This window comes from Priapulus caudatus, unplaced genomic scaffold (genome assembly GCF_000485595.1).
Source record: "Priapulus caudatus unplaced genomic scaffold, Priapulus_caudatus-5.0.1 Scaffold60, whole genome shotgun sequence".
NCBI lineage: Eukaryota > Metazoa > Priapulida > Priapulimorpha > Priapulimorphida > Priapulidae > Priapulus > Priapulus caudatus.
This window is the reverse complement of record NW_014577121.1, coordinates 309,578-322,738: the sequence shown is the minus strand read 5'-3', so window position 1 is coordinate 322,738 and position 13,161 is coordinate 309,578. Positions and strand designations below refer to the sequence as shown.

At 42.4% G+C, this 13,161-nt stretch overlaps 1 protein-coding gene across 1 annotated transcript in view; it reads right to left on the bottom strand.

Annotated features, from left to right (window-relative positions):
- Window positions 1-13,161, bottom strand: part of LOC106821135 (sarcoplasmic calcium-binding proteins II, V, VI, and VII-like) — a 24,156-nt gene that overhangs the window by 8,483 nt on the left and 2,512 nt on the right. Inside the window, exon 2 of the mRNA XM_014825816.1 lies at window positions 10,791-10,846. Coding sequence (XP_014681302.1) covers window positions 10,791-10,842 — 52 coding nt within the window. The 5' untranslated portion in view covers window positions 10,843-10,846. The remainder of the gene's footprint in view (window positions 1-10,790; window positions 10,847-13,161) is intronic.

Genomic DNA, 13,161 nt, shown 5'->3' with positions numbered 1-13,161 from the left:
CCCCATCCCAAGCAAGTACGATACACAGTTGAGCGCTGAAGTTTTGTAATGTCTATTGTTCTGTCTAAAATAGATTTGTTTGACCATGGCAAGGTGCGAGTGTAGATATTCAAGATTACAAATGATCATGTCTAGTAACTTGATATGCAGGGGTTCGTAGATAGCGGGGGGGGCATGGCGAATTCCTCGTCCTGCCTTATTGTGACCTGTGTGTTGGAATGGCGTTGATAGCAATATTCCTCTCGCCTACTTGTATGCAGGAGGAAAAAATGTTGAGGGACTCTACGGCAAATTTTTCTAGGGTTGAGGACTCCGCATACCCAGCTCTGTCTCCTTACGCACGCCTGCCTCGCAAAACGCTGCATTGGCGCACTGTCGACAAATAACAAATTGAGGCACCCACTGGGGCGAGCAGGTTGTTATTTCGGGTAGTCCTATTACACCTTAGACCATTTAACTTTAACGAAAATGTTCGTCTGCTGGGGTACCAACCCCTGTTCTGATTACAATAAGATTACAGATCATGCGAGTGGTAAGTTCTATCAGGGCAATGGTATTGTAAGGAAAGCGAAAGTTCGCTTCTTAGGAGGTCTTCTTTTGAGGGCGCTGGTATATCAACTATAGAAATCATTTTAGCCGAAAGCTGGTTTAAATGCGTCATACGATGTGGGTATGAGTTCCTTATTATGTCAGTCTGAAGCTGGGGCAAGATAGAGACATTCCACGATGGATAGACGATAGACACTTCAATAAATTCCAAAACTTGCTTGATTTGGCTGCATTGTTGATACAATCTTTTGTTTATTTTTAATTTCATTGTGTTATTCTCGTTTATTTTTAATACAGTCTCTTGGTTGGTATGAAGATAGTGGACCACAAATCATCTGTATCAAATATATCTGTGCGCCTGACGATACCAAATGTACGTATATTAGCCATTCCACGGCGCATCACGTGCACACCTTACGTACACCACCAAGCACGCTCACTGCACCACGCACAACACAGCACACACACATGCACATCACCACACCACACACACAACACGATCACAACATCACACAGAAACCAACACAGATTATTAATATATATAACCGATACCTATAGCGAATAATATAGTACAGAAGATCAGGAGCTGCGCGTGAGGAGAATGAGGAGGACGTGTCTCTGAGGGAAATTAATAGTATTCTAGGGGGGGGCGCACAAGTATATCTGTAGTTGGATAATAGTAATAGGTATTAAGTACTTATATAATATATACTATATGATATATTACTATACGTATGCGTGGGTTTATTAGTGGGGGCGGGGGGCGGTACTAGGTCGGGGGGGGGGGATAGGGGAAGGGGGATGAGGGGGGGGGGGGGGGAAGCGGGGGTGAATTGGTGTGCACTCGCATTCACCTGACAAGTGGCGTATGGGGGCGGCGCCAGACGATAGGTCTTGTGCATACATGTGCCGCAGCATGATAATTATGTGTGTGAAATTACACTATGCGGTTCGCCTGGTTGGAAAATATAACCGATGCCCAGCAGCGTGGATTATGAGTCGTTTGTGGAGCTACCACTAGTACCGATCCAAGACTTTGCAGTTTTGCAGCGAGATTTTTCATTGGCGTTGGCCCAAGATTGTGGGCTTATTGCACTTCGGCAATAAACGACGGCTAGGAAAGCTCGATCCTGTTCATTACGTGTATATATGTATGAGCTCCTATATAGTGCCGTTTTCCGGACCTAAGGGCGCTGAAAAAATACGTCCGCCCATATCGTGGAAAAGAAAATATAAATAATTCAAAGAGTACACATTCATTACTCATGTAAGATAAAAAAGGTGACATTGATAATAATGAATTCACAGTCGACGCTCTTATCAATAATATACATTATAAGTATAAGCGAGTCTCATTAAGAAAGGATATGCGCGTCGACGCTGGCCACACACACGCGCGCGACATGAACAGGCATACAGAGATAGACAGTCAGACAGTCAGACTAACGAATAATACTGAGCTGACTGGACTGACTGACTGACTGGAGATGACTTGAACTGATCTGACTGACTGACTGACTTGACTGACTGACTGACTGACTGAACGAACTGACGACTGACTGACTAATCGACTAGCTAATTGGACTGACTGACTGATGACTGACTGATGACTGATTCACTGACTGACTGACTGAAGCTGAATGACTGACTACTGACTGATACTGAATGACTGACTGGAACTGACTGACTGTATCTGATGTTCCTTGATGTGACGGACTGAACTTGACTGACTACACACACCTAGTCAGGCACCCGCTCGCCAACACGTAGCTAATATGCTTAAATATACATTTGGAGATGAAACTACAAAATGTTCTATACATAATTCAAATATGCAGTGAATGTGACGTATAGGCATGCTTGCGGGATATTAACATTATTATTGATCCATATTTATATTACAAACCGTGTATTCACACAATGCATCGCCGGGGATATATAACGTAGTAACGAAATCAATAAAATATTCACATTAAAACTTGGATTTTCCTTAAAAATGAGCAAGTTATTTAATGATAAATACATTGTAGGTCAATCGTTTAGGCCAAAGTTTCGACAGTAACTGTTGCACGTCGCTTGATAAACACTAGACGTGTGTTGTCTTGGTTTGCGGGAAGTATATAATGAATAGATTCAATCATAAAAAAATTTACTTTGTTACATAAAACGTTTTCGTATATGCGCATTGGTAAAGTGTTCAAACACGAACTTCCGTTATAGACGTCACGCGGATTCCGCGACAACCCAGTGACCTTTATTATATCACGAATAAGTCGATTTCCGGCGCATTGAGGTATCTTATAGTAAAATATTGCCTTCCAGAGTTACAAAGTATTCGGGCGTTAACTTGGTATCGTACCTGTTCTGTAAACAAAAGAAATCCGTTGAGATGTAATATACATTAATGCAAATCACAACAAGTGTGACTTAGCGGCGCCGGCCCTCGAGATTCTAGGTGCGTCATACGCCAACATAACGCCTTCGCAATTTGCTCAGCAGACAATTTGCTAACCTATTTGGATCCTTTAAGAGAAAGAGGCTATGTTTATTTGTTTTCGTGAAATTGTACTAGATGAGATAACTTGCATATGAACTCAAGTATAATTTGTGAATCCTAGAAAGAGCATTAGAATAAAATTGTACGATTGTTGTTAATGTGCATTCACTAGTGTCGTACCATGTCGCGGGAGCCGATTTGTGTAATGAGAACGATCCGACTACTCGTAGAAATTCGAATCATAGAGTGCTGCAAAGTTTGCAAGGCGGAGGCATAGAGTATGATATGTAGTTATTAACACATAATAAATGTATGTGTGTAAGGAAGTAAATGAGTATTTTTTACTTAATTTTGGTTCGATGCTTATTGCAGGCCTGCGCCTATGACCTCGTACTGTTGTTTCAACACCCTCCTCACTAGAAGTAGCAGAAATATTAATGGACGAGTATTTCGTCACTAACCGAGTTGAGACTGCTAACTAAAATTGTCCTTATAATACACTATTAGACAATTATCATTAGTTGTATTATACACAGCTGATATTCCCCGATATACTAATTCCATCGTTTAGAGCCATTCTTTTAAATTTTAACATAAATTGGTAATATAATCCTAGAGATTCCCAATGTTATCTAGAAAATATATAGTTGTGTATTGAATACATATAGGTGAGTACAACGAACCGTGATATTAATAAAGGCTTTCTAAGACGTGGCGACATCAACGTGCACGCACAAAATAGCAATATCATACTTGACTGATGAAGCTGATAAATTATTTACGGCTATACATCATCAAAGAACACGGGCGCAAGCGAGAGATAATAGGCGATCGATTGAGTATAGAAACTCTAATGATTGGAAATGTTTTGATACGGCCCGCAGAATACAAGGAAACATCATGAGTCTGTACACATGTTAATTTCAATAACGGTGAGCCGTTGGCCCGGCCGTGTCGCTGATGCAGTCACATGAAAGTACGTTAAGAACGCTAACTGTAAATACTTAAATGTCAACCTAGTCCGTAGCTCGCGCCGTGACGTTGTGATGTAAGATATATGTATTTCAAGATTATTTATAATGCGGCAAAAAAGATACTCCAGCTTTCACACACTCAAACGACTATTAGTTTATATAAATTTAATCTCCGACGTTAATCGGCGTACTTGCGTAATAGAAATGCCAGTATTGTCTGTCCTGCTACTGCGTGTGCCCATGCATGTTATTACGTGCTGCAATGTGACTCTGGTCCTTAGGTGATATGTGAGCCTAGCTTCTCGATACAGTTGCGATAGTCCGTATAAAAATTTGCCTTACGTGTGTTGTGTGTGTGTATGCATGAGCGCGTACTACGAGCGTAGCATGTTACCGTCACTTCTCAATGACGACGCGTCTCCTAAGGATGATCGGGGAACTTCTTAACACTCTCCAGAGTACCTTCAATCTTAGTCGCTATAATCGTCACATTGCGGGACAATTATCCATTTCACAATACAATATATATATTAATACATACTATATATATTGTAGACACACATGCACACACACACATATGCACCACAGCACAGCCACCACACAACCACACATACACACACACACCACATCAGGCACACACCACACATACGTTCGACACCAACATTTTTTGAAGCATATATATACACGATTTATCATTGAATATGGTCGACGAAATTGCGCACAGTGTGCAGCGCTCACGCCGCGTTATTGACTAATATAGATACTAAACGAACTAAAAGTACGTGGTATAATGTACTGCGCTAGCGAATCTCTGTACGGCGTAAAGCAACAAACCAGTGATTCTGATTTTTACAATGTCGTGCCGTCCTTCCCCCTCCTTTCCGTATCTTCTTCGGCTTGCGCTCTTCCCTGTCTCGGCATTGTTTATCCCTCGGCTCTATGTATCATTTCCTTCCGCCCTCTTACCTATGCATGTAGCATGGTTCTCTTTAAACACAGTTACTGTGAATTGGTTTATCTCCTGCTCCATTTATTCAACCGTGACATTATTTCTCCTCTTCTTTCCTACAATAGCTTTCTCTCTCTCCTTGTTCCCGTACATCGAGGTTCTTCTCTCCATTAATCTTGTCACGTACATTGGTTTTCTCTCCTGTTCCCGTAAATCGAGTTACTCTCCTTCTCTTTCGACTGTTCGTAATGATTAATCTCTCACTGTCCCTAGTAATTGTTTACTCTTCCTGTACCCGTAAATGGTTTCTTTGCCGTTCCGGTACAATTGTTATCTCTCCCTCTGTTCTCACGAGTACCAGTATCAATCGAACAACTTGAGAGAAATCGTGCGTACTCCTGGTGGAATGCCGTGTTGTGCCTGCTCGCTCGCCGCAAGGTACTCTGAAAGGTCACCTTGCAGCGCACGCTGTCGCCCTTGATCGCAGCGTTCCCTAACAGTCCGAGAATGACTCTAGTGTTCTTGGTCGCTCCGGGCCTCCCAGCGTCCGCTCTCGCGCTGGCGGAATTCTGTCACATGCAAGTGTGAGTTAGGATTGTGAGTGTGATGTTTGTTGAGTTTGGTTTTATTGTGTTTGTGTTGTATTGTGTGTTGTTTGTTTTTGTTGTTTGTTTGTGTTGATTGTTTGGTGTTGTGTTTGTGTCTGTGTTGTGTGTGTTTTGTTGTGTATATCGTTGCTTTGTGCTGTTGTTAGTTGGTTTCGTCGGCGGGCAATAGGCGGGCGGCGGTTCGCGGCGAGCTGTCGAATCTATCTTAGTTGTATTGTTAAGTCTTAATATCCAATAGTGTTTGGCATATTATTCTAAATCAGTATAATTCATGATCAAACATATACTCATTACATTGCGCCAAATATGTATCTTCATAGGCGTAACACGTTGCTACATAAGTCATCAGATTACATATAACTACTCAGCGCGTTCGAATTCCAATGTTTAAACGCACATCGGTGTTTACGTTTGTAAATGCAGATTATAAGGTTTCATACAAATCACACGGATCTCGACATGCTTTATTGCTACTGTCGAACGCATAGCGGACTAATTAGTCGGTTCATAACGTAAGGCAATATAAGATTGATTGGGAGATTTAAAATTGAAATCCATACGATTTGTAAATTGAATCTTTGGATTATTTATTTTACTTTTTTCCGTTCGTCACTATCGTGTATCTGTAATTTGATCATGTCGGTACTTATACACGAACCTGTCAGCAGAAAGGAACCCTCCTAAGAACCTAAACATGACCAGACTGTCGAGATCATCACACTGCTAAGTGTATGCTAACGAGAGTTTCTACAATTACAGTACGCAAAGCTGCGTAGGTGGCATTCACAACGCAGCGTAGCACTGGTTACGCATAAGTTGATGAATTCCAGTGAAATCATACGGCCATTCGTAGCTGCTCGGTTTTAAGGGGCTTCTTAGAATATACATCATTTCGTTTATAGTATTGCGTCAACACTGATAAGATCAGCGACACGTGTACGCGGCTGCGTGCGTGCGTGCGTTGCGTAGGCTGCTGTGCCGTGCGTGCGTGCGTGCGGTGGTGGTGCGGTTCGGGTGCGTTTGTCCCGTACACGATGAGTACGGTCGTGTGTACGTACACGTGTGCGTGACGTTGGTGCGGCGTGTGCAGATACAGTGCGTGCGTGTGCATGTGCACTTAACGCGTGGTGTGCGCACAGAACATGGTGCGGGCATGTCACATTGTGGGTGCGTGCAGTGTGCACGGTACACGGCTAACTACGAACTCGCTTATAAAAGAAAACAATTGCAAGCTATGAAAGAAAGAAAGCTTCAGAAGACGAGTTTGGGAAGGATGTCGCTGTCTTGTTTATTGTAATTAATTATTTATTTTTTAGTTGGTATGGTGTGCACGACCAAGTGGTGCGTGCATGTGCATGTGAGTGAGTGGTGCGTGTGCACGAATTCGGCGCTAACTAAGATACGAACTCGCTTATAACGAAAACAATGCGAAGCTAAATACAAAAGAAGCGTCAAAAGGCCCGCCTGTCTGTTGTAGTATGGTAATTATTTTATTTATTTTTATTGTTTGAGTTAGTAATTTTTTATATATTTTCTCATAAAATAATGACATCTGGCGGTATGCTGGACACACTTTCGATGGTTTACGGCACTGTTCACTCGCGTAAAGTACCCAAAGGGTTTACGGTTAATTTAGCTGATGGAACGCACATAAAGGCTGATGCGGTTCCGCGAACTCGTACCAAAATTTACTAAAATAGCGTGTTTATAATCGCAACTATAACAACGGTGATTGGTACACCAGAGATTACGAAACATTATTTTGCGTACGGCGTTTGATGAATGGAAAGAAAATATTGTTATGCTGTGATCGTAGCTGACGCGGGATCTAGAGAGTAAATCCCTCCTACCAGCCGTTAACACTATTGACTATTAACTAGAATTAATAATAACAGATTATTAATAATTATTATATAGATAACCTATTATATATTCCCACCAAGGTGATTATTATATAGTAAATTCGGGCCACCCTAGCACAGTTGCCTATGGCAACGCCTACGTCAAAATATCACCCTTTCGTTCTCCGAAAGTAGATGGCATGAATTGTAACATTTGTAAATTTTGTACGCAAAAAGCATAAAACCTAAGTTTTACGACTTAAAAAATCGGGTTTAAAGGTTAAAACTCGGATTTAAGGCTAATGCCGTTTTATGGCTTAAAAGAAGCTGAAGTTTTAGCTTCCAGTCTAAAACAAGGTTTTAATTCTAAAACCGATTAAGTCTTATAGCATAGTTTTATGGCGTAAAACTTGGTTTATCGCTCCCAGCTTTAATACGCTGAATTGGTATTTGGCGAGAACTCGCAATACATTTCGTGGGGGAAAACAGAAACAAGATGGTAGAAAGCTGTGGAGAAGGAGGAAAGGGAGAATGAGGGGGAAGGGAGACTGATGGGAAGGAGCGGAGGGAAAGGGAGAAGCTGTGGAAGAAGGAGGAGGGAGAAGCTGTGAGAAGGAGGAGGGGGATGAAGGCTGGGGAGACAGAGGATAGGGAAGAGGGAAAGGTGTGGAGAAAGGAGAGGGGAAAGCTGGTGGAGAAGAGGAAGGGAAACTGTGAGAGAAGATAGTAAAGGGAAAGGGAGAAGGGTGGTTGAGAAGAGGGGGGAGAAGTGGTGAGAAGGAGAAGGGTGGGAAAGGGAGCCTGGTGGAGGAGGAGGGGAAGGGAAGCTGTGAAAGGAAGAGAGGAGAAGTCTGTGGGAAAAAGAGGGAGAAGGAGAAGCTGGTGAGTAGGAGGAGGGAAGACGCTGTGGAAGAAGGAGAAGGGGAGGAGGAGAGAAGGGAGCAGCTGAGAAGGAGAACGGAAAAGAAGATACTGGGGAAGAAGGAGAGGAGTAAAACTGGTGGCGATGAGAAGGGAGAAGAAATAAGTGGAGATGAAAGGAAAGGAAAGGGAGAAGTCTGGAAGAGGCGGGAAGTGTGAGGAGGGGTAGCAAGTGTGAGAAGGAGGGGCGAAGGGAACTTCTACCCCTCACCTTCTCCCAGCTCTCCTTCTCCCTTCCTCCTTTCCACCAGCTTCTCCTTCTCCTACTCTCTCAATCTTCCTTTCCTCCTCTCCCTTCTGATTCTCCACAAGTTCTTCCCCTCGCCTTCTCCAGCTCTGCCTCCTCTTCTACACCAGTTCTCCTTCTCCATCTCCTCCTTCTCCACCAGCTTCCGCTCACTCCTTTACATCCAGCTCATGCCACTTCTGCGTTCTCCCCTGCTCCACCAGGCTCGCGTTCTCCCTCTCCTCCCTCTCCCTTCACTCGCTTACTCACATCTCTCCCAACACCTTCGTCACCACCTTTCTCTTCTACTTCCCCTCTATCCCTTTTCCTTTCCACGATTATCCTCCTCCTTCTCCGCACCACTCTCACCTCTATTCCCCAGCCTTTCCCTCCTTCTTCTTCCTCCCTCTCTTTTCCTTCCCTTCTCTATCAGCAGCTCTCCCCTCTCATTCCACCTTTCCGTTTCCCTTCCTCCTTCTCCACTGCTTCTTCCGCCCCTCATCTTCTCAACAAGCTTCCCTCTCCGCTGTTCCTCACCGGCCCAATGCGTGCTGGTATAGATCAGCCTCCAGCCTTCGAGCTACTTGTTAATGCTCCTCTTCCCCTCCCTCCCCTTCTCCTTACTCCACAGCTTCTCCCCTCTCATTCTCTTTCCACCATCTCCTCTCCCCTCTCGCAAGCTTCCTTTCTCCCCTCATCCCGCTTCCTCTTCATCACTCAGATTTCTCCGCTGCTCTTTCCCACAATGTCTTCGTTTCCTCTCTTCTCCCCCCTCTCTGCTCTCCTCTCTTCTCTCACAGTTTCTTCCACTTCTCCGTCATCTTCTCCCAAAGCTTCTCCTCTCCCCTCTTCCTTTCGCTCCTCTCCTTGCTCCCTTCTCCACACTTTCCCTCTTCGTTCACCTACTCTCATACTTGTTCGATATTCCGCGCCAGTAATCTGTATCCAGTTCCGCAGAAACTACATAAGCAAACTAGCCAATCAGGAGCTAATGCATCGGGAAGCAGAAAACACTGGTTAAGTCTTAAAACCTGGGTTTAAGCTCTTTTATAAACCGGTTTTTAAGATTAAACTTGGAATTAACTTTCACCTAGTTTTTAAAGATTTAAAAGCCAGGTTTTAAAGTCTAAACTAATTTACGACCTAAAACAGTATTAAGAGTTAAATCGGGGTTTATAACGTATAAACCGTTTTCGGGTCTAAAATAGAAAAAATAAGATTATATTTAAGCCTTAAAGCTGGTTTAAGACATAAACGGGGGTATAGCTTTGGGGGAATGAATTTTAAAGATCTAAAACGGGGTATAAGGTCTAAAACTAGTTTTAAGGTCTAAAAACTCGGTTTTAAGCTTATAAACCTAGTTTAAGCTTTAAAAACTAGTTTTAAGCCATAAACGGGTTATTAGGCTTAAAACTGGTTTTAATATCTAAAAACCCAGTTATTAAGGTAAAATAGGTTTTATGCTAAAAAGAGTATTAAGACTAAAATCTGGGTTTTTAGACTTAAAAACCTATTTTAGACGTTAAAACTAGTTTAGACGTTAAAGGGTTAAGACCTTAAACCCGTTTTTAGGTCTAAACACTTAAGGTTATATGGTTTTGGTACAAAATTTTTCATAACGCTGACAATAGCTTCCATTCACGTCCAAACTCGGGGACAAATTTACGTCATCATTACCTCTGATGACATTTACGGCACTGTAAACTGAAAGTTGAATACTATTAAAAACCGATTTAAATTCTTGTTTTATGTAACACGTAGTGAAATGGACAAACAAATAACGCGTTTGATGTCGTTTATGCACTTATTAATAACAATGTGCGTAATTCTAGCATTCGGATCACATTGCATAGGCAATGGCTTATTATGTTTAAAATGTTTCATATCCGGAGTGGAAAGGATAGAGAGAAAGCGAGATAGAAAAAGGAGCGACCGTGTGGAGATAGGAAAACATATAGAATCGGTAGGGTTAAAGAGCGAAATAGAAATAAGGAGGGGTAACAACATAAGAACGGTAGGTAGAGAGCGAAATAGAAATAAGGAGGGGCGAACGAGAGAGGGAGAAAAAATGTAGAGAGAGAGAGAGAGAGAGAGAGAGAGAGAGAGAGAGAGAGAGAGAGAGAGAGCGTGAGAGAGAGAGAGAGAGAGAGAAAGCGAGGGCAAGAGAGAGATTGAGAGATTGCGAGAAATGGTCGGTCGATCGTTTCTGATAGTACAAAACTTACCAAAGAAAGTGTGGAACATTTTTTGCAGTTTCTTTACACGGAAGTCCGTCATGTTGCTTTCAATGAAAAAAAAACCCAGATAGAGTTACGGTTTGCACGTATATAGACGATATTTCGGCTTGACAATATGCAGTTTTACCCTCGAATCAACGGTCTCTTTATCATATTTTGGATTCAGCAGTCAAGACCCGCCACGTAGGAGGCGTGTGTCCGTGGGATGAAGGAATAGATATATATATATATAGAGACCATTGCTTCGAGGAAATGACAGTAAATCAACTAAGTTTAGTTTTACTATCAGTAATTTACAACGTTTACTCTATTATATATTCATTGTGTGTGTATATGTGTGCGCGCGTGTGTTGCAGTTTGTTGTGTGTATTGACTATTTTTCCTTTGTTTTCACTTTTTCCTGTTATATTGGATAGTTCCTGTTGGACTGCTGCCGATAATGGGCACCCCTTCCCCCTATAGAATCTAGTATAGACTTGTCGTAAATAACGTAAATTAAACAGCATTTAACAGCACACTATTCTATATTCATCGAGTTGATCCATCTATTTTAAAATATAGCTATTTTAAAATAAATATATTTTATATGCGCATATATATGCGCTTATGTATGTGCGTGTGCAAGCGCGTATATCTCTCACGTCGGCAACGCCATCTGTAATCTAAAGGTGTGAAATATCCGCATGAATATTTCATGCCAGTAGGAATTGCTTATTAATTCTAATAGCCATTAGAGAATGGCAAGGCGTGTGTGACCAAGCCACATGGCAAATGGATGCGCCGCAGATATGAAGAAGAGCAATATGGCGGAATGCACGCGCGCACATCGTGAGAAAGCTGTATAGCTCTCGTTCGACAGAGCCGTCTACATGCCTGCGCCAAACAGTAGGCCGATACGGTCTGAGCTGGAGCAAAAAAAAATAACAGAGGAGCTTGTCTCGAATTCATAGGAAATTCAACGTTTACTAGCCTTAGTCTAGATATTATTTATTATGACTAATTTGCCAATAAACTCGATTTTTATCTAACAACTTAAACTAGACTCGTGGTTAATTAATTGCATGAATAAATAAATAAATATGTATTCATATATTTATATTATATTATTATCTTACTTATGGTCACATCTTACACATTTCGTGATTTTGTAATTACGTATTCTAGCACGTCAATTCGTGCGCGCCTGCATATATAGCACATATATAGTTGGCTTCATATATAGGCTACGGTAAATCATGCTCTCCCCGGAATGTACCGGTCGGCATCTTTATCGAAGTGCCGAATCGCTCGACCCGTTTAACATCTTGGGCGTTTCCAGCTGGCAATCGGAACTTACTATCACGTGCAGCTAAGTCGTGCACGCCGATACCGTAATCATTAAAACAATGCGACTCGCGGATAAGTTTTTGCATAAGCAAGTGTCTATGACGCACATGATATCCAGTGCACGCACACTTACGCCGATATATCAAACAAAGTAAATCAAAGTCAAATACATGCTTGGACGAAAGGATAAGGTTGTAGACAGAGACAGGCGGCGATACGGTGGATAGAGGGGAAAAGAGACACAGAGAGAGAGAAGGGGGGGGGGAGAAAAATTTGAGCCAGCGAGAAAGCGCACAGGCGAGTGTGTATTCGTGTCTGGATGAAAGATAGATGGTGAAAGAGAAAGAAATAAGCGAAATAAAGAGAGAGAAATGTAAAAGAGAGAGATAGAGATAGAGAGAGAGAGAGAGAACTTAAAGAGAATGTAAGAGCGTGCGTGCAAAATGGAGGGAGAATATGAGGGGGAAGAGAAAAGATAGAGAAACAGCGCGCGCGCGCGCGAGAGAGAGAGAGAGAGAGAGAGAGAGAGAGAGAGAGAGAGAGAGAGAGACAGAGAGAGAGCATAGAGTGAGAGAGAAGAGAGAGAAAGAGAGAAAGAGAGAGAGAGAGGAGAGAGTAGAGAGAGAGAAGAAAGAGGGGAGGAAGAAAAGCAAGTGAGGCGAATTAAGAGAGTAGAAAGACGATGACGAGGAGAAAGGGAGAAGGCGCGCGAAAGATTGAGAGATGAGAGTAGAGGATATATAGAAGAGACAGGCAAGAGAGAGAAAAAGAAACATACGCAGAGATAGGCAGCGTGAGTGAGAAAGAGAGATTTGAGATTTAGAGATGAGAGAGATGAGAGAGATGAGAGAGGGAGGGAAGAAAGCAAAAGAAGGTGAAAAGGAGTGATGTGTAAAACGGTAGTGTGAGAGAGAAAGTGCATGTGTGTGCGTGAGTGCGTTGTGTGCGTGCGTGTGTGAGAGAGGGTGAAGTTTATCAATTCGTGCAACGATGACTCAGGGGGAAACCTACTTTAACCTGACACGCGAAATTT